The sequence below is a fragment of the Toxotes jaculatrix genome, chromosome 11, assembly GCF_017976425.1.
Source record: "Toxotes jaculatrix isolate fToxJac2 chromosome 11, fToxJac2.pri, whole genome shotgun sequence".
Classification (NCBI taxonomy): domain Eukaryota; kingdom Metazoa; phylum Chordata; class Actinopteri; family Toxotidae; genus Toxotes; species Toxotes jaculatrix.
Genome location: NC_054404.1, coordinates 6,663,147 through 6,683,378, shown reverse-complemented (window position 1 = coordinate 6,683,378; position 20,232 = coordinate 6,663,147). Strand labels below are relative to the sequence as shown.

At 40.4% G+C, this 20,232-nt stretch overlaps 1 protein-coding gene across 1 annotated transcript; it reads left to right on the top strand.

The window, feature by feature from the left end:
- Positions 1-754: 754 nt before the first annotated feature.
- On the top strand, positions 755-16,163 carry ppm1ba (protein phosphatase, Mg2+/Mn2+ dependent, 1Ba). Its single transcript, XM_041049461.1, has 6 exons — positions 755-1,108; positions 8,494-9,410; positions 9,794-9,911; positions 11,431-11,542; positions 11,941-11,998; positions 15,843-16,163. The coding sequence occupies exons 2-6, from the start codon at positions 8,523-8,525 to the stop codon at positions 15,870-15,872; spliced, it is 1,206 nt and encodes a 401-aa protein (XP_040905395.1). The 5' UTR covers positions 755-1,108; positions 8,494-8,522; the 3' UTR covers positions 15,873-16,163.
- Positions 16,164-20,232: the final 4,069 nt, after the last annotated feature.

The following is a 20,232-nucleotide window of genomic DNA, read 5'->3' as shown; positions in this document are numbered from 1 at the left end:
ACCTTTACATGTAAGAGAAAGAATTTTCTCTGTTGTATAAGAAATGAAGAACATAATGATTTTGTAGGGAAAACATCTTAGGGAAAAACATAGCAGTGAGCCACACAGGAGCACACAGCACTGAGTAACTGAGCATATACCACCTGAGCAGGGAGCAAAACCTATGACTGCAGTGGATCATGTCCATGCAAATACGCTTGTGTTGTATCCAGTCATCTTCTCGCAAATGTCATCTTTTTCTTCATGAGATGAAGATAAGTTTGAGAATGCATCATCAGATTAAATTACCTACCATTTTCTGTTATCCCAGTTTATTACTGTAATTGCTTGTAATTAAGTACATTTACTCAAGTACAGTATGTGTTAGATTTAGCATAAATCAAGGACAAGTTACAAAAAAACTGCATCTAGCTGGCAGCCCACTGTCACAGGTGTATATGACGTGTTCCCAGTTCCAGAAAAGAGTAGTTAAGGAACAGAGTGGTAAAAGTGGCATCCACTCTATTCTTTACACATGCTTTCATTAAAGTTACAAAAACACACACACACACACACACACACACACACACACACACACACACACACACACACCTGCATTCAGACAACTTGATTTTTGCTGTTTACAGTTTTCCAGAGCAGAATTCTGACTGACTTCTTATTCGGCCAATCATATCTCGACTTCGAATCGGCGTTTGTCCAATCACAGACGACAGCGAAAGTGTGGGCCTGCCCTCAAACTGGATGTTGAAAAAGAACGTCATCTGCCTCATACATTTAGCCTTAGCCAAAATTAGCTAGGGGTTCAAAACGAGTGAGTTTCTTTTCAAACGGCAGCCTATGTGACGGTCGTTTATTTGGTGCTCCCTGGGTTTACAGTTGCAAACATGTATATAAAAGCCTTATTCCGATGCAGAGACATGCTGAAAGGAGAACTGATCGTGTGAAATGCTGGTTAGCGTAATCAAAGCTAGCTGACGAGCAGGGGCCGAGAACCGAAAGTGGCTAACGTTAAGGAGAGCTAAGCCTATCACAACAAGCCTGGACACTTTAACATACCTGACCCTGAGCCACAAGAAGACGGACTGACAGATACTTCCTATCCTACAAAGTAAGTAACGTCTGGTACTGGTATTTAGCAGAATGTCTCGTAATTATATCATACTAACATAAGCTAGTCACCGGCTAACGTGGAAACACTTTGACAACTGTGAACTTCGCTAGCTGGTTAGCTACCGACATAAGTGGTCTCATTTTCAGTCGGGGGCAGCTGACTTTTTAACTTGTTACTATTAATTATGGATCATAACGATAAAAATATACTTGTATGTATCTTGGTGGTGATGATTATTATGATATTGTCGGTCCTGCTGATGTTGCGCCAGTTATTGACACGCTGAGGTCCCATTTTGTTAGGTGACTTGCGTTAATTGTTACCTTACATTTTGCTGGACAGTTTTCATATTTATCATAAGCATCAGTCTGTCAGTTTATAATTGATGGAATCAAGTGACTTAATTAGTGTATGGCTTAGCAGCATTTGGCGAATAATGTTCATAGGAGTCATGTGATGTAACATATTTGTACCCTTCACATTATATCTGAGTACGTTCTTGATTTGTTTTTATGATGATTTAGAATTATAGGATTTAGAATTATATTTGGCAATAATGGTATGTATCAATTTATTCCACACTGTACGTGACTTGACATTTGATTTTTTTTTCTTTTTTAATACAATATGAATATTTGCAACAGGTGTGACTCACATGTGGAGTTGTGGTGTAACATAGTTTGTTCTGGTATCTGCGTAGAATACAGTTTTCCCTTACGGGACAGCAAAATATTTTTTTTATGCTAATCCCTTTACATATGGTGTAATTCTGAAATTCTTATTCCAGTATTTGCTGTCAATATACCTTGCAGAATCTAATGTAGTTAGAAACAAAGGTTTCTTCATGTTTTGTATTCCTATTCTGTTTCAGTGAAACACAAGTACAAGAATTAACTTTGCTACTATTGCCTTGTTGTAGGTAGTTTTATTAGGTTGTTGTAGTGTATGTGACTGTGTGTTCTGCAGTGTGTTTGTGTGACGGTGTGTTCCAGAAAGGGCAGCATCATCAGTGGCATGTTTGTGTTGGCACCTTGATGTGAAATCCTGCACTAGCCGTGGTGTTTTAGCCATTGACTGCTGTGAGTCTATGGGCCTGTCCAAAGGCATTCATCTATACACTTTTGGTTGCGTCCGTTGACTGAATCACTTCACACACAGACATGTGATCAGATACTGTGTTAACTGGCAAGCTCAAAATAACTCAAAAATAAATTTGTCAAGTGCCAAGAGGGGGGATGGATTAATTGTGTGTCTCAGTGAGAAAAGACTGAGTTGCAGATGAATCTTCTGACACTGTACTGTTTTCTTGTGTTTAGAATTAGCAAGCATAAATTTCCCATTTATACAGATGTACCAAATGATGCCAGTACATGAAATCTGGGGTATGCATAATTATCCATGATAGTGAGCTATGTTCCAACCTAATTTTTATTTGTATTTACTTTACCCTTTCTTTCACAGACATTTGTGATAGGATAAGATAAGCAAAAACACATCTTTACAGTGACTCTAGCAATGATTTCAACTGGATATTAGAATCTGGACTGAATTAAACCTGTAAAATACAGTAATTGTAGCCAAGACTCAAGTAGTTTCACAAACCAAGACACAATGTCTTACAGGAATAGAGATTACTTTAAAACTGTTTAGTGCATGGTAAATGCTGAACCCATGCAGTGCCATGTCATTCATTCCTCTGCCTCACTGTTTCTCAAATTTTGAGGCCTGGGAGTCAAATTGAATGCAGGCTAGTACCCACTCACAATCCAGTATAACGTGACACATTTACCTCCTCTTTGGCTGTAGTCTGTTAGACTCCAGACTGGTCAAGTATTGGCCCTAACTTCCTCGACGCCACTGCTCTGAAGATGGCTGAAGCTGTCTGTTCAAAGAGCACTTGTTCCGGGAAATTGACTGCTTCTGATGTGGCTTCAATGATGAGTCATCAAATAAGGGGACCTGAGAGCCCCGGTCTGCTTGCTCCACCTCTCTAATTTGTAAAAAAAAAAAAAAAAAAAAAGAAAGAAATCAGAGTGCCTCACTAAGGGGTTAAACTGATTCCATATCATAACCGAAGATATCGCATTACACCAGCTATTCTAGATACCTTTTAGTTTTTTGACTCTTTCAAATGTGGATATGGCTAATGGACACTTAATCCGTGGAAAGATGATGCTCTTCCTACATGGCAATATAAGCACATTAGTAGAAATTGATAATTTTACAATTTACCCCACACTCACAGTATTGGCATTTTTTGTAAACTAGAAATGTAAAGTGCAAAGTGAAACTTAGTCATTTTGCATTTCTGGGACTGCACTGATTTTTATTACTTTTTTTTTTATCACTGAGGAGAGCTCTTAGCCACATGAAGTTCTCTTCATTGTCAGCTGACTAAAGATAGAATCACTCAAACAATATAGAGTAATTTACTTACAAAGTTATTCACTTATGCACTATTCCCTATCCTTTGTAAAGGGTTAGGGAATTTTTTTTGTAGTTGATGCTATAGTGTGTCAAATCAGTAAAACAATGTTCAGACACTAGTCCAGTCATGCCTTTTATTCAGTTATCTCCTGAGTTAGCAGCGTTTGTTTTTCCACTGCTTATTACGTTGCATTGCAGGACAATTTGAGTCCACTACAATGAGTTTAATATTTCTGACCAGGTGTTTATACAACAATAGACAGAGATATTGTATCATGGATGACTTAGTCAGAGCGCTGTTCTTCATAAAGGGTACAAGTTATATTTAACGCCAATCAGCCGTACTCACTGCTGTACTCCAAAATAAACCAGCCAGTTTGACTACTATACTCAGCTTTACTTTTAGGATGAAGCCGGGGAGGGTGGGTGGCCTTATCTGGTGCCAACATCTTTTTCTGTTCTTCTTTTTTTTTTCTTTAGTTAACCACAAGTAAAACATTTATGTGTTGATTACTGAGAATTTCACTCAGCAGCACCTCTGTCTATAGTCCTCTGACAACAGCCATTTTCTACACCACCATGCTACATTTCCCAGTAGCCTGTTCACAAGTTATCATGTTGAGTCATTGTATTGTGATCGTATTGTGTTAACTCATCCACAAACACACTTGCCACCTGTCTTTTCCCCACCAAATTCTGTACAACTGCACTGTCATGATGCTATCGTATGAAATGTAGATGTAGGCTTTTATATCAAATATTGTACACTTTATGTCGCCAAACAAGAGCGAGGACAGAATGAGTGTTAGTTCGCTGCTGCGTGTAGTCTGTGTTTGACAGGCTAATCTGGCTCTGCGTGTATCCCATCAGCAGCTGACTGGTAAATTGAGTTAGCGTGTTAAAGCTGCCCTGCTTGTCTGAAGTCTGAGACCTGTGGGTGTTCTGGGTCTGTCTGTTTGCCAGCTTTCAACTTTGACTCTCAAAGAGCATCAGCCATTTACAGTGTGCGCACTGTGAGATGTGAGAGAAACAGTTGTGTTCTGTGAATGTGTAAATCAGGGCGAGGTCAATTTTGCCACCTTTTGATGGGACCTAACCTAACCTCATGTCAGGGCATGATACTTACTTTTTTTCCCCCAAGGAGCATATGTGCTTGTAAGTTGGAAAATTTAGGAGTTCATGAAGCAACTTGATCAAACAATGTGCTTTCCTCAATAAAAGGAACTGAGAAGACACTTGCAAGCAAAATAATTTAATTTGTTTGAATACAAAATGCATGAGGTTTTTAACTATTTCTGCTTCAAACTGTTTTTATTTGCTAATTATGTAATTGTTTATAGTATAAACTGCTCTAAACTATAAAAACTATATAAACAGGATGAACTGTTTGAACGCCTCTATAATTAAGTAGCTCTTCTTAGTTCTAAATGCCAAAAAAAAGTCCGCTCAGTCCATTTAGATAAAAAAAGTGATGCTAAGTGGATGGACAACATTGGTCCAGCATAGTGACTGTGTCATTGTGTTCTTAGTTGTTACCTTTTCAGGGGGCAAAAAAACGAATAACAGCGGCTTGGGCTGAATGTTGTAATACTTCTTATTCGCTTACATCCCCCAAAATACATTTTACATTTCATACACATCTATTTTTAGTCGCAAATGCAAGTGAAATGTTCACACTGTCAAGTCCTGCATGTGCACACCACAAAGGGCCACATGAATGTACGCAAAAACATGCTTACACACACACACACACGGTGGCATGGCTGTGCAGTCCTCTTGTCGCATGCTGCATCCAGCAACATCTTACTGCCTCGGATGTCATGGCAACCACTCAGCTGCCACTCCAAGCTGTGTAACCATGGAGATATCAGACTTAGGATATCATCACTCCCCGAAGTTCTTAGTGCTTTTATCACTTTTAAGTTATGTATACTGGTATTTTTTATGCAACACCAACAGGGTATGGTACATGGTGTGGCTGTGTGTTGTTGATGACTTATTACGGGCCTTAAAATAGCAGGGCCCTGGCTTTGGTGCAGTGTGTATGTGGGTTCTGCACAGGGGAAAGAGCAGATGATTTGGTTTGGTGATTGTGCTCACAGCTTTGATATCTGCTCAATAATAAGTCGAATGCTCTGTGTGAATGCATTTGTTGTCAAGGTAATAATTCAAGTGGTTTGGACTAGCGATGCTTCCCAGCCCTTTGATATGTGATCAATGGCCAAGTGTGCCTGTGTCTGTGTGTGTGTGTCCCCTGATATGAAAAATAAAGCACACCTGTTGTATCTCAGTTAACTAAATTGGGAGACTGGAAGTCACTCCAATCACTCCTTTCCAAAGGTAAACAAAAAACACAAAACCTGTGCCATGATTCTGTCCTGCTGACTTTGTGCTACAATGGCAGAGTGTAGATGATAATATATATATCCTTCTTCTTTCTTTATCTTAAGTAAATTGGTTGAAGTTGTTTTGGCACCCACTCAGACATCAGACTGTTGAGCCTGGTGTGTGTGTGTGTGTGTGTGTGTGTGTGTGTTACGAGTTTATCAGAATCAGAATTAGAAAATTTATTTAATTCTTATTTATAATTAATTAATTAAATAATTATTTAATTATTAGGTCAGTGGTTTGCAGTCTTAACCATAAATATGTAATAATAATAATAATAATGATGATGACAATGATAATTTTTTTTGAACATTTGAAGTTATAATGTTCAGATTTACTCTAGTGTAGATAAACAAACATCATGTGTGATATTTAGCTTTTGATATGATTGAGCCACATACTGTATTTTCTGTCCCTCACTGACCTACAGCCTTGGATACCTTCTCGTGCACAACTGCTGTGGCTAGTTTGCTGTCTTGGTTTGTGTGCATCACACACTAATGTGAGCCAATAATGTGTCAACCACAAACATCACTGGTGGAAGAACCTTTGTGTTTTGCACATGCAATATCAGGAGCTGAAGTTAAAATGCATATTGCATAGGTGACTTTAATAAAGGTCATGTCCTTTCGTGTTTGCTTTTCTCAAATCTGAGTTATGTCCCAGTTACTTTATTTGAAATTGTTATCAAGTGTCAAGTTGTAAATTTGGGACTTGAGTATTACACCATGTCTTAAACCAGCTGCGTGGTGAAAGCAGCACATCAGCAGCACAACAGGAAGAGCCTCAAACCTCTTACACTGGATCCGTTAAGCCACAGCTCTGCTGTTCTCTCATTTTACAGTGCTCACAGCCCAGTATATAAGATATTGTACATGTGCACAAAAGTCCGGACACCTTTCTGGTTGCAGTTTTGCACATGAAATGTGAGTGAAGTGCATGCTGTCATGCAGGTGGTATAGATGATGGAGTTAAGATTGAAGTTTGTCTGCTGTGTCAAATGTGAAACAATGACTAAAAAAGGCAGGCTCAGCGCTTCCTATGTAAATAGGGGTAGGGCCCAGCAATACCGACCAAAAATCACATCTCTGTATTTTAGGCTATACACAGTATATATGTCAGCATAGCTGGCTAGGCTAAATGTTAAATTGTAAGTCGCAAGCACTTTTGCTTTTAAAACAGACTGTGATCAAAATAAAATGTAAAGACAGACTTTCTTCCCTATTTGAAAATGCACAGCTTAACAACATGGAAATTAAAAATTAATTAAAAATAAATAGGGAATATTAAATGAAAATAGGCCTATCCAGTGTTTCAGACAGGTATTTAAAGTGATAATTTAAATACTGGGTGGCCAATGTGCATGCAGTTTAGAGAGGGAGAGGCTAACCCAGGTTATGTTCTGTAACTAAAATTTATAGATGTCACCTAAACGCCATGTAATTGGTTGGTAGCATTTGCATAGCATTTTAAATTCATTTTTGATGATAAAATCTAAACAAGGCTTTTACCTTTGACCTTAAATTATCTTTATCTTTATTAACAGAAATATGAGATAGCTGGAAACCGGGCAGTTGTTATATTTTAACCACATGTACATTAAGAGACCGGAACCTTGAGTATGTCTACAACCTGTCTGTAAGTAGCATTTATTGATATTTTCAAAAATAAGGTGGAACTTAACAGTGCAATTTCCGAGGCTAAGAGGCCATAAAGTAGTGTGACAATCAATAAGACTGTATACGTTAATGTTCTCACATAACCAATTAACATAGGCTGGATACAGAATTTCTCTCTGCTATCAAGCAGCCTGATGCTGCTGTTCATTTAGCTAATGCAGGTGCAGTTATGTACTGATAACAAATTCTCTTGACCACTCTGTTGAGTTTGTTAATGCTCTTAGTAGCCAGTTCTGGCTGGCCAAAGAAGCTTTTAAGCTTGCTCCTCAGTCTCTTTAAGCATAAACCAAAGTGGCTGTGCTATTTCTGGATATGATGAGCAATGATCACTGTTTGGTTGAATTATTCCTTTAGGCCTATTAAGTAAACAGTAAAAGAAACACACACACGCCTAAAAGCTCCAGCAGTCCAAGTTCAGCTCCTTAAAAATCTGTGGGACATTTGCAGGGTTCACATTTTCAGACCCTCAACGATTCAGCTGTGATCTGTAATCTGTGTTTGTTGGCTGAGAGGGGACAGCTGAGTGGAAGCCTGCTTTATGTTCACAGCCTGATTCAACAACCTGAAAATAAAACCTGAGCAGTATAATTTCAGAAGTACAATTTTTTAGCTACATTAAAAAATATATATATATATATATATATATATATATATGTTTTTTTTTGTGACTTTTTTGACTTGACTTGATCTCTGAAAAACTTTCAGAGAGAGATTTACTGCCAGTGTGAAAATGCAATTGGTGAGCATGAGTCATCATAGTTGATGAGATAATACGAGCCTGCAGTGACTGAACTGTTAAATTCAAACTCATCAACTGGTTTTCTTTTTTTTCTTCTTTTTTTTTTTTCTATTTGTTCGGTGTTTGTCTCTTTTTTTTCTCTCCCACAGGTAGCAGTGGGTCTCTCAAAGGCAGCGCCATGGGTGCGTTCCTGGACAAACCCAAGACAGAGAAGCACAACTCACATGGTGAGGGCAATGGCCTGCGCTATGGGCTGAGCTCCATGCAGGGCTGGCGGGTGGAGATGGAGGATGCTCATACAGCTGTGTTGGGACTTCCTGCTCCTGGTATGACTGACTGGTCATTTTTTGCCGTGTATGATGGTCATGCTGGCTCGAAGGTTGCCAACTATTGCTCTAAGCATCTTCTAGAACACATAATCAGTGCCAGCTTAGGGGCCAGAAGGTCACAAGGCTCCCAGGCTGGCTCAGACAGTTCCACCAGTGACCCTCCAGTACCAGTTCCTCCTTCAGTGGAAGCTGTGAAAACCGGGATCCGGACAGGTTTCCTGAGGATTGACGCGCACATGCGCAGCTTCTCTGACCTTCGAAATGGCATGGACCGTAGTGGTTCCACAGCAGTAGGAATCCTCCTGTCACCTGATCATTTCTTCTTCATTAACTGTGGTGATTCTCGGGCTGTGCTGTACCGCAATTCACACGTGTGCTTCTCCACACTTGACCACAAGCCTTGCAACCCACGTGAGAGAGAGCGCATCCAGAATGCTGGTGGTTCAGTGATGATTCAGAGAGTTAATGGGTCACTGGCTGTATCGAGAGCCCTGGGGGACTACGATTACAAGTGTGTGGATGGGAAGGGCCCCACAGAGCAGCTGGTTAGTCCCGAACCAGAAGTGTATGAGATGGTTCGGGCCCCTGAACAGGATCAGTTTGTGATCCTGGCGTGTGATGGCATCTGGGATGTCATGTCCAATGAGGAGCTGTGCGACTTTGTGAAATCGAGGCTTGAGGTGTCTGATGACCTCGAAAGAGTCTGCAATGAAGTGGTGGATACCTGCCTGCACAAGGTGTGTACACATGTTTGGTAATGGCTTAAAGTGATTAAAATGTGTGGAATCTGGCAGAATCAAGTCCTCCAAGAAACCACAGTTTGCCACAAATTACTTTTTTTAATTTATTGTGTCACCAAGAAGGCCATTTAAATTCCCTGCTCCAAACTGTATGATGAAGAAATGTCCAGTGTCATAAAGTTCTAAATAGATTTTTTTTTTTTTTTTTTTTTTTTTAGCATGTTATCCAACCCTATCAGCTGCTCAGTTGTGAGCCACAGTACATACTTTCCCTTTACTTGTGCCCAGGAAATCATCTTCACTGTTTTATTCAGCACTACACAATAACTCCTTCTCTTACCTGCTCTTTCTTCGTTCCTCTCTCCTCTCGTCCATCTTAGGGGAGTCGGGATAACATGAGTGTTGTGTTAGTGTGTTTGCCCAACGCCCCCAAAGTGTCAGAGGAAGCTGTGAGGAAAGACGCTGAACTCAACGAATATCTGGAGACTCAAGTGGAAGGTGAGAGTGGATGGATGAAGAAAAGGATGGATGAAGAAAAAGTCTAACTAACTAATGACTTAGGTGCAAACATAATGAGGTTGTTGAATATTAAAAACGTTAGTTGCTCAATTTCATAATATTTGGTTTCTTCTGAAAACCGTTCTGGGGTTTTCAGATTCTTTGTGTGGGTGGCTTAAAATGAATATTTGGTAATTTAAGTAAGTTCATGGAAAAAAAACGGTTTGAAAAATAGACAATGAGTGGAACAGATGAGTTGGTGTCTTGTGGTAAAATGGGTATGCTTTTATAACATCTGTGGGTTTACAGTCTCATTTATAATCTCAATAAATTACCCATAAACCCTAATTACACCTGTTAATACTGTTGTTTAAAAAGGTGGACTTGGGAAAAACAGGTCTTTCGTGCTGCAAATGTTTTTGTTGGACACACAGGATCTTTCTACTGCTTAAATTGTATCATATCTGTATGCGTGTTTGCTCCACTGACTGACCCTGCCACCCTCTATTGTCTAACCTCCAGCCAAGTTAGCTCCGGCTCACAGCAGAAGAATGACACCATCATGACCTCCTTTTCCATTTCAGCAAGCATCTCCGCTCTTTATTCCCTGTTTGCTCCTCTCTTTCCTTTCCCTCCCTAAACACAGCTTTCTCTCCCCTCCCTCGCTCAAACATTCCCTGTCTTGTTTGGATGGATTTCCTGCTTTCCTCCTGCTTTTCTGTCCTTTTCTTTCTCATTTCATCCCTTTTTTTTGGTCAGGATGCATGACACCCTCTGATAAACACAGTGCAGCCCTTGCTAAAGTTAGTCCATGTAAAACCAGGGCTTGTCAGCTGTTTCAGATTCTGGTCAAACAAGAAATGTATTCTTAAACTCTGAAACCAGCTAAAATGAATCCTTACACTTGTCTTGTTTTTACCAACCTGATACCACTTTGGTCTCAATCCACAGAATGGCAAAACCTGGGTCTGGTATTTGGATGATTCTAAAATCCACTGTGAGACTGTGTAATGCAGGTTACAAAGGGGCAGCTAATAATACTGCAAATTAAAGTTTGATGAATGGATTGATAGGCAGTCCAAGGTGGGTTAAAATATTTTCACATTTCAGAGTAAAATACAGTTATGTAAAAGATTTGTTTGGGAAAATCAGAGTAGATGTTTGGCTTCAGGTACTGTCTAATACTGGACGATAGAAAGAGGGAACAGAAGAGAGAAGAAGACAAAGAGGGTGAGGAATGCTCTGGCTGAACATTGACCTGGCCTCATGCCACTCACATCTCAGTTACAGGCCTCCTCCTGTCACCATCTCTCTCCCTCTCTCTGTCTCAGACACACACTCATGTCCACAGATTAACTTGTATGGTTTCCATCTCCGCTTCCTTTCTCCCTCATTTGTCACATTTTTGGTCTCTCTCCTCTGTTTTCTTCTCCCTCTCCTTTCTTTCCCCAGCTGTTCTTGGCTATCACCAGCTCTGTTAATACTGACTTGTGTAACAACATGCCTGGTGTTGTTTTAGAGATGCTGTCTCGGCCGGAGGAGGGTTTTCCGGACCTGGTCACAGTGATGAGGACCCTGTCCACTGACAGCGGCATGCCCCCTCTGCCACCAGGGGGAGGCCTTGCCAGCAAGTAAGGACCACCGCCCTCAAAGGGATGCTCTGTGTTATTTCAACACGGGAGCCGTAAACATCTGGAATAAAATTAATATGAAAGTGCAAGGAGAAAGTAAAACTTTAGCAAACCTTGTATGTGTTTGCTTCAAATAGCCATCGACTGGCCAGAACAGAACCAATGTAAAAATGTACAAATGTAAAGTGAAATTCTGGTTCTGTTTATTGCAGGCAGTGATTTTTGAATGTCACCCTAGGAAACAGGGTGAAGTTTGCAGTTATTAAAATACTAGCAAGTTTAATGTACCTTACTGTACCTTGTTCCACATACAACCTCTGTTGTTGCTTTCACAAATGATTTGAATTGAACGGCTCAAGAGATCTAATCAGTTTTTTGTATCCGTGTTCTTCCTGTAGACGCAGTGTTATTGAAGCAGTATACAACCGTCTGAACCCATACAGGGAGGAAGATGGGGTGAGTGTCAGTACATGTGATGAATGAATGAGCTCTGTCCTTCTTTGACCATTTACACAACACTCACACACAAATCGTATGCCCAAGTCCTGAGGCTAAAAAAACTCATCTGAGTTACCAGCTGTCTTTTTTTTTTGCTGAGTTTATCTTTCACATATGAGTTTCAGTGGTGTCTGAAAAGATCTTACGCTCATGTTGATCCGTCCCATCTGGTGGACCAGGCTGCTGAATTTCTGCGCGCTGTATTTGTATTCACACTCAAAACCAAAGCAGATGAAGTATTAGAATTGACTTCAGAGATGGCTGTGAGAAATCACATCCTCCCATTATGTTGAACACTGCATGATGCACACCTTTCTGTCAACCCTGTTGAGTTTCTACCCTTTACCAAATCCCATTTCTACAGGTGAAAGCATTCTCTTCAAATTTACTTGCTGAATTATCTCCAAGTGGGGCCGTTTGTGTGTATCAAAGAATGCTTTATTAGTTTTTTTTTCTTTGCCTCCCTTCCTCTCTGTTTCCTCTGTCCTAACACAAAGCTACCCCAAAAGATCCCTAAGCTCACATTTTCTGCATGAGTCTGCATTTATTAGACACTGAAGTACCGGTACTATACAGTACAGTCCCAAACACAAGTATCTGCCACTGGTGCTTCCTCTTTTTGGGGATGACTCCATGGTTAATAAAGTTTTGAACATACGTTTCATGCTGGAGGTCGCATGTGGTGCTGCATCCTCTGGCTCTGTGCTGCTGAATTATTGGAAATACAAGGTGCAGCCTTGGACACACACACACTTACACACACCCTGTAGATAGAGCAGTAGTCAAAACTAAATCTGTACCCCCCAAAAAAAAGGAAATGACAGTAAGTAATGCCAAATGCCACACAGCACTAGGGAGTACAGGTTGCTGAGAGGACTACTCTGAAAAATTTTCAAACACTTTCAACATGTTGTGTAGGCTTGAGAAGTGTCTCTGAAAGGTTTGTAGCTTGCTCCTTCTTTGAGGACGGTAGCTGTAGTCAGCTTTTTTGGCAATTTCATTGCAAGCAAATTGTCAAAATGTCAAAAGATACTTCTCAGCCCATTGCTGCAATATTATACTCGTCTTTGATGTCCGTCCCTATACTCAGTATGTTCCACTAAAATACACAGCTTCCGTGTGTGGGTGTGGATGCAACTGTGTTTGTTCTGAACAACAAACAATTAAGTATACTTATGAGATGGGAAATGGAAAAAAAACAAAGGCATGTTTCTAATGGTATCCTGTCTCAAATCAAGGCCTAGTTCTCTGTTTATTGGAGGTGACTTTTTAAGGCTGTGACCACTATTTGTGAAATTGTGACTTTAAGGAGTCTGTACAGAGCAAATGTTGGCATCATAGTTTAGCAAGTTGTGTCTCAGGATGTGGTCTTGCCCACTGATTTGGAAATACACCTCTTGCATGGCATCAGTTTTTGCAGAAACATGCATCCTCTCACATAATGGCTTAAAAACGGTGTCAGTGACACCTGTGTGGTCCTGTTACTTCATGTAGTTGTAGTGGATGGGTGGTTACATATATGAGTGTGTGAATGTGATTTATTTTATTTATTTATTTATTTTTAAATGATGGATCAGATGATTCTGAGAGGGAATGCACACTGATCTGCCACTTGCCTCTTGTGCGCTTTGCAGTGTCACTATAAAGCCATTTGTGTGGTCTCCTGTTGGTGGCTGGTGTTAAAGATGAGGTGACGTTCACCTCAGTGTTGTCTTGGCCTGTCTGTGAGGACGTAGAGTTACTGTGATTGTCTGTCTTATGCACACACACCTATTCAGACGAAGGATATTATTAACTCAGCTTAAAGCCACTATGTGACTATAGCATTTTTTTCTTTCAGACTATTGTGATGAAGATTTTATTTTTAGAAAATGTGGTGCTGAATCCCTGTGGGAAGGGGGTGGGATAGCAGTGTGCACTGCTGTAGGACAGTGTCTTTTTTCTTCTTTTTTTTACCTCACCACCTGGGGTTGCTAACATCATACATTTCCATATTCTTCACATAGTGGCTTTAAATAGATTTTAATTATAATGTTTAAGAAATGCTGTAATTTTAAGGATTGGCTAGCATTTGTAGTTTTTTGTTTTAAATTGGTGAGGAGTAAATGTTACATAATTACATAGCAGTCAGCAGCACATTTTCTCCTTCAGCTAAAGGTGCTATCAGTAAAAGTATGACTCCTAACATGTCTTGGCTGCTTTTTGGAAGCTACAACGTCCGTAAACATGTGCTCCTCCACAAAAGCCCATGTTTAGTAACTTTATGCTAAAAGTTCACGATTAAGATTAAGATACTGACTCAGGTAAGGTGGTGCTACATGACACAGCTCGCTGTAAAAACCGAAGTTAGAATGGCTCACATTTTATCTACAGTATTTATTTTATTCCTGTATAAACTCACAGGGCAACACAATTACCGGTGTTGTTAGTGATGACATTTGTTCTAATGCATTGACAAAAAACACTGGCCCTTGCAGCTAATGTTAGCTTCATAGTAGTCCAAGTAAGTCATATTTTTGGACCCACCCAAACCCAATGTCTTTTAAAATTCCTTTTCAAAGAAAGGGGACTGGAGGACATTCAGAACTGATCTAAAATGTGGACGTCCTGAATGGACGAAGATTGAGAACATCTCACTCAAGTGACAGAGGTAGAAAACAAGACAAAATGAAGAAAAAAGTAGGACAAGAATCACAACCGACAAACCCATGTTGATATATTTTGTGGAAGAATGCCACAAAATAATTACTGATGGCACCTTTAACTTAAAAAAAACCCAAAGCTTCACCCTCTGTTAAAGCAGGGGAGGAAAAAAAAAATCAAAATATACTTAGCAAATGGTGTGTGGTAAAGTACACATCTAAACACACATGCTCACACACACACACTGATAAGGGATGTATCGATTTGTCTAACTGTGTGTTCACCCTCTGATTAACGCAGCCCTCCTGTTTCATTTGGTAAGTGATCACATATCACATATATAACTGTTACACCCCTCCCCCCTTCTTCCAACCCCTCATCTACACACATGCATACAACCACTCACACACACACACACACTTGCACACATTCTTACAGGCATGTAAGTGGCGACCTGTTACGCATATTCCCCTGTCACTCCTTCATCAGTCTCTTCTCCCTGCTCTGATCTACTCTCTAGCATGTGGAGCTTCATTTAGAGTTTAACGCGCGTGTGTGTGTGTGGACGTCCGTGTGCAGACATGACTGTCCGGGGTTCAACGAGGATGAATGGTCGTTGTCTCTGGTCCTGTCACTCCCCCTCTCCCGTCACACGCACACAGACACGCATGCACTGGCCCTACACGCATGCATTGCTGTCTCACTCAGTCTTTCCACAACTGCACGCAAGCATATGACAGTCTCTGTTTCTGTGTTACTCCCTGCAATAAGACGAAAGGCCTTGGAGTTGTTGTGTTGGCGTATTTTTGCAGAAAGAACCTACACACTGAGGTTGAAAGTGTGTTCTGGCTTACTCTGCTATTGTATTGCTGTTTTTTTTTTTTTTTTTTTTAACTTTATTTTGTTATTTTTTTGTTGTGTTCATCATAGGAAAACCTGGCCTTGAGGTCCAGGTTGGGGAGCAAAATCATTGAATGTTACTGTAAAGATTGTGTTAATACATTTGATAACAGTGTCTCCTCTTTTTTTTTTTCTCCCCCCTCTGTCACCCTGCTCTCCCCCCTCTGTCTTGTTTTCCTTGTTTTCTCTTTAATTCTTCCTCCATCTCCCTTTTTCCTCTCATATTCTTCCCCTTCTCTGGATGGCTTTCCTCTTACAGAGCGGAGCTGATTTGGAGTACCACTGGTAGCTGTCCAGCACAACTGCCTGATCGAGAAAAAAACAAACAAACCAGGACCACTTTTCCACACGAGATCACATCCATAGTCACCTTTTAATTTCCTCTGGGATGTTTTTTAATTTTTTTAATTTTAATTTTTTCCTCACACTGAGAGATCAATCGAAGCAGAAATCATGATTTTTAAAAACACAACGCACCCGACGTGGAGCACTGCAAAACGGATTTGGTTGGTTCTTTTTATGGAACAAAATGGGAAAAAAAAAAAACAAGAACAACTGCATCAACGATCTGAAATGAGAACTGCATATACAGTATATACATCATAGGAGAGACAAACAAGCACAGTTTCTCTTGCCCCTCGTTTTCTTGCTTTCTTTGTAGTGGTTGTTTTTGTTGTGGATTGACGGGGGACACGGGAGCAGCCCTGCTCTGAACGCTCTGGGGCTCTATGGTGCCTTGCTCAGAACTGAGAGAGAAGGGAGAACCTCACAACAGCCAGCCATGACCAAACCAGCCACTCATGGATGTTTGTATGACACTGATTCGACTTTAGGGGTTTGTTGGCGTTATTTGTTTTGCAGTGTGAACTTTACTTGCACCTGACTGGTAGCCAATCGACCACACAAGCCTGTGACTCCCCGACACTTTAAGCTATGCTGTCCAGTTTAGGCGAGCCTGGGTTTCTGGGCATTACTAGTACTCAAAGGGGGCCCAGACGCCGCCCGTGCACCCGGCTCGTTGGAGAGAGCCTCACAGAACTCCCAGGTTTAAATCTCCCAAAGTCCTCGCTATCCAAAGACCTCTGGGTTAAAGCCTCAGATTCAGCACCAGAGAGCCCCATCACCCGAGGCTACAAACCTGAACACGAGGGGAACGCTCATGAGAGAACCGAGTCTGTCTGGCAATGGATTTCAGTTTGGCTCCTCCATACAGTGTCCAAACTAAAACAGCACATGGGCTGGTTCTGCCTGGCTGCAGTTAGGAATTACCGTACATGGGAACAGTTTAAACTCAAGTGTGATGACTCTTCTTGCACGTCCCTGCTCACTTTCTCTCGTCTCTTACAGGATGTTATCAAACAGCTGATTTCTCACAGTTCCCCTTCGCCCCTCTCCCTCTCTCTTTTCGCTTTCTCTGCTTTTTCATATGACAGAAGACACTCGGCTGTTATTGGTGTTGGCTGAAATGGCCAGAATGGCCAGAATCATACGCTTTTGAGCCTGCTGTTGTTTAAGAGATAGAAAGATAGAAAATATATATTAAATTCATATATATATATATAAATATAGATATATATATATATATTTTGATTTGTTTGTTTCATCTTAATTCCCAGCCATTGTATTAGGTGTGTGTGTGTGTGTGTGTGTGTGTGTGTGTGTGTGTGTGTGTGTGTGTGTGTGTGTGTGTGTGTGTGTGTGTAGACAAACTAAAACGTAAAAGTCCAAGTTCCACACAGTAGCGTTCCAAAGACAGGGTTTCTTCTTCTTCTTCTATCCCCTTTCTCAACATATGTACACACACAATCCTGCTTGTGCTTCAACTTGCCTTTTCTATCTCTGATACCCTGTTTTAAAAAACAAACAAATAATGCCTTTTTTTGTTTTGATAGAAAGAAATTCCATCATTTATATATATTTTTTTCTTTTTTAATGTTTTATATATGGCTTTTCACAGTATTGTGGCTGTGGTTCTATTACAGATGGATACGGAAACGACAAGCGGAGCATGAAATATATCCTATACAGCAGAGTGGGAGAGAGAAGTAGGTTTTTAGTGTTTCACTGTACAAAGTAAAGGAAGGAGACTGTAGGACAGACGAGAAAAGGCCCTGCACCCAGAGCTGTGCTCACACTGTCGCTGAAAATTGCTCTCTTTAATTTTTCAACAGTGACCTTCATAGACTTTGCTTCAAAGGCACAGGGGCCGTTGCTGAGAAAGCCCTGGTTTGACTCTCTGGATTGACCAGGAGTCTGTTTCATTTCTGTCAACCCAAGCACTAAAAAAAAAAAAAAAAAAAAATATTGAAACCTCAGAAGCACTTCTTCCTTTCAGTCTTTTTGAAACAAATGTGTGCATAAGCAAAGCAGATACACATTCTTTGAGCGTGTGTTCTTTTCTGTAGATGCGTTTAAAATAGGTTATGAATATATACACACCTGTAATATACACTTTTTTCAATCATTCAATGGCAAATTCATTGTACTTTCTGAAGTGGCAGTATTGAAAGAGAATAGGCCCTAAAAGAGTTTGCTGGCTGGTTAATGTTCTTGTGGTACAGTTGCTCTTGGTGCCATATGAGAAATAGGTACTTGAATGTGTAGTTCTTTTGCAGTTGCATTGTTTTAACGGGATGTTTGATTTTTCTTTGTTTGTGGTGGAGGGAGCGGGAGGGGTGGGATCTCTATAGTTGTGCATGTTTTGTGATTGAGGGAGGAGTGTATTTTGTGTGCGAGTGGGAAGACGTACTGGGTGGGTGGGGATAAAGTGGGCATGTTCAGTATGGTGGAACACAATGTTAGAGAGGAAATGTGATGGTAGAAGTGCGACCTAGAGAAAAGAGAAAAGTGGTATAGCGGGATATTTTCTCTTAATTTTTTTTTCCTTCTTTGAATTTTTCTTTTAATCAGACCAAAATCCAAAACAGTTAATGTTCTTCACTGCTTCTGATGTGATATTGTTCCTGAAATTAAATTGTTCCACAACTCATGTTTCCTGACTTTAACATTGTACAAGATTTTACCACACTGAACACATCCCTCGGTTTAGGTTTATGTTTAAGCTATATCAGACACTGGGCTAGGAGGAGGTGTTAAAGGAGGGGAGGAGGGAGAAACATTTATTTTTCTGAATGTAATTCTTCATTATTCACACTGATTCCACTGCATGGACTGAATACGAGCAGCATCATATTCTCTCCTCATCAGTCATTTAATGACAGAACAAGCCCCCTTGGCCTCCTTTTTTTTGGAAAATAACAACAACAAAAAAAAACTTTACTGAATCTCACAACCAGGATAATGATCAAGACTCAAATGAGAGGACTTTTCACTTCCTGAAAGGAGACTTTGCAGGTTTGGTGATGCCTGAATGATTTGACCCTGACTTGTTGCTTTGGTTTCAAGATACGTTGAGTAAAGAGAGTTTTACAAAGCATATTGTCTCCTGAACCAGTGAGTTATTCTGGGCCGGCAGGGTCGACGTGGCTGCGCGGACGCCAGAAAGGAGGCAAGGGTTAGGATACGGCAACAAAACTGGGATGACATTCCTCATGTAGACTTTTTAGGATGGAGATGAACCCTACTAGTGTTTGTCCCCTCCTTCTGTTGTCTCTGGTCACTCCTTATGTGCAACTGACAGATGTACGACGGCCAAGATGAATTCCACACCTGTTTTTATTTATTCCAGTGCTTTTTTAGCTCCTATAAAACATGCTGTATTTTGAAGACAGAATGAGGTAACTATAATCTGGTGTGCATTTGAGACTGATGTATGGCCCACTCACCTTCACCTTCGACCTTTTGAGGGGACTAAAAGAGTTTGAGGCTCATGAGACACCCAGGGCATTCACCATCCCTTCTTCCTGTACTAATTTGCCAGTATGCTATTGTGATGTTACAGACCATACAGTGAACATAAACGTCAATAAAAGATGGATTTAAGATTAAACTGCTGGGGTTTTTTTTTTTTCAGTTTGAAATGTCAGCTTGTCTTTTTGTAAGCGTTCACTGTTCAGTGCAGCATAATAGAAAAGTTGTTCTCTTTTTTTTCATTCTGAGACAGTTTGCGCTCTGTGTGCTGAGCAAAACATTCATCAGTACTTTGTTTTGTGCCAGGGCAAGCAAGAGGGCCTTTTACACAAGAAGAAGTCACAGTGTAACTCAGCAAAGAAAGCACGATTCTGTCAACAAGGCGTTTGCTTATATATGTGTAAAGTGACTGAAATAGGACGTTGTCTGGGCACAGCCTGGTGTCCTCTAAAGTCACAACTATGAACTGTGGCCAGAGAGTTGCAGCTGTGCAGATTAGCAGTATCTGTTACTGGATATTTAGCACTGATAATTCTTTATGTTTGACAGACAGGCAGACAGGAAATCCTCTTCCTCCTCCACAGTGACACTGGGTTAGAGATATATACAGTATCTTGGTTTTGTCATTAAGCATGCATGGCATCTTGCACACCATTGGTCGGATTTTGTCAGCACTTTTAGTGACTGGTTTGCGTAGTGTCTGTGTTGAAACTGTTTCTCAGAAGTATAATAATTGCATTTATGGGGGCCACCACAAAGTGAGGTTTACCAGGAGGTGCCTTCATTCTTGCTGTAGGTCTTTTTTTTATTTTTTTATTTTTTTATTTTATTTTATTTTT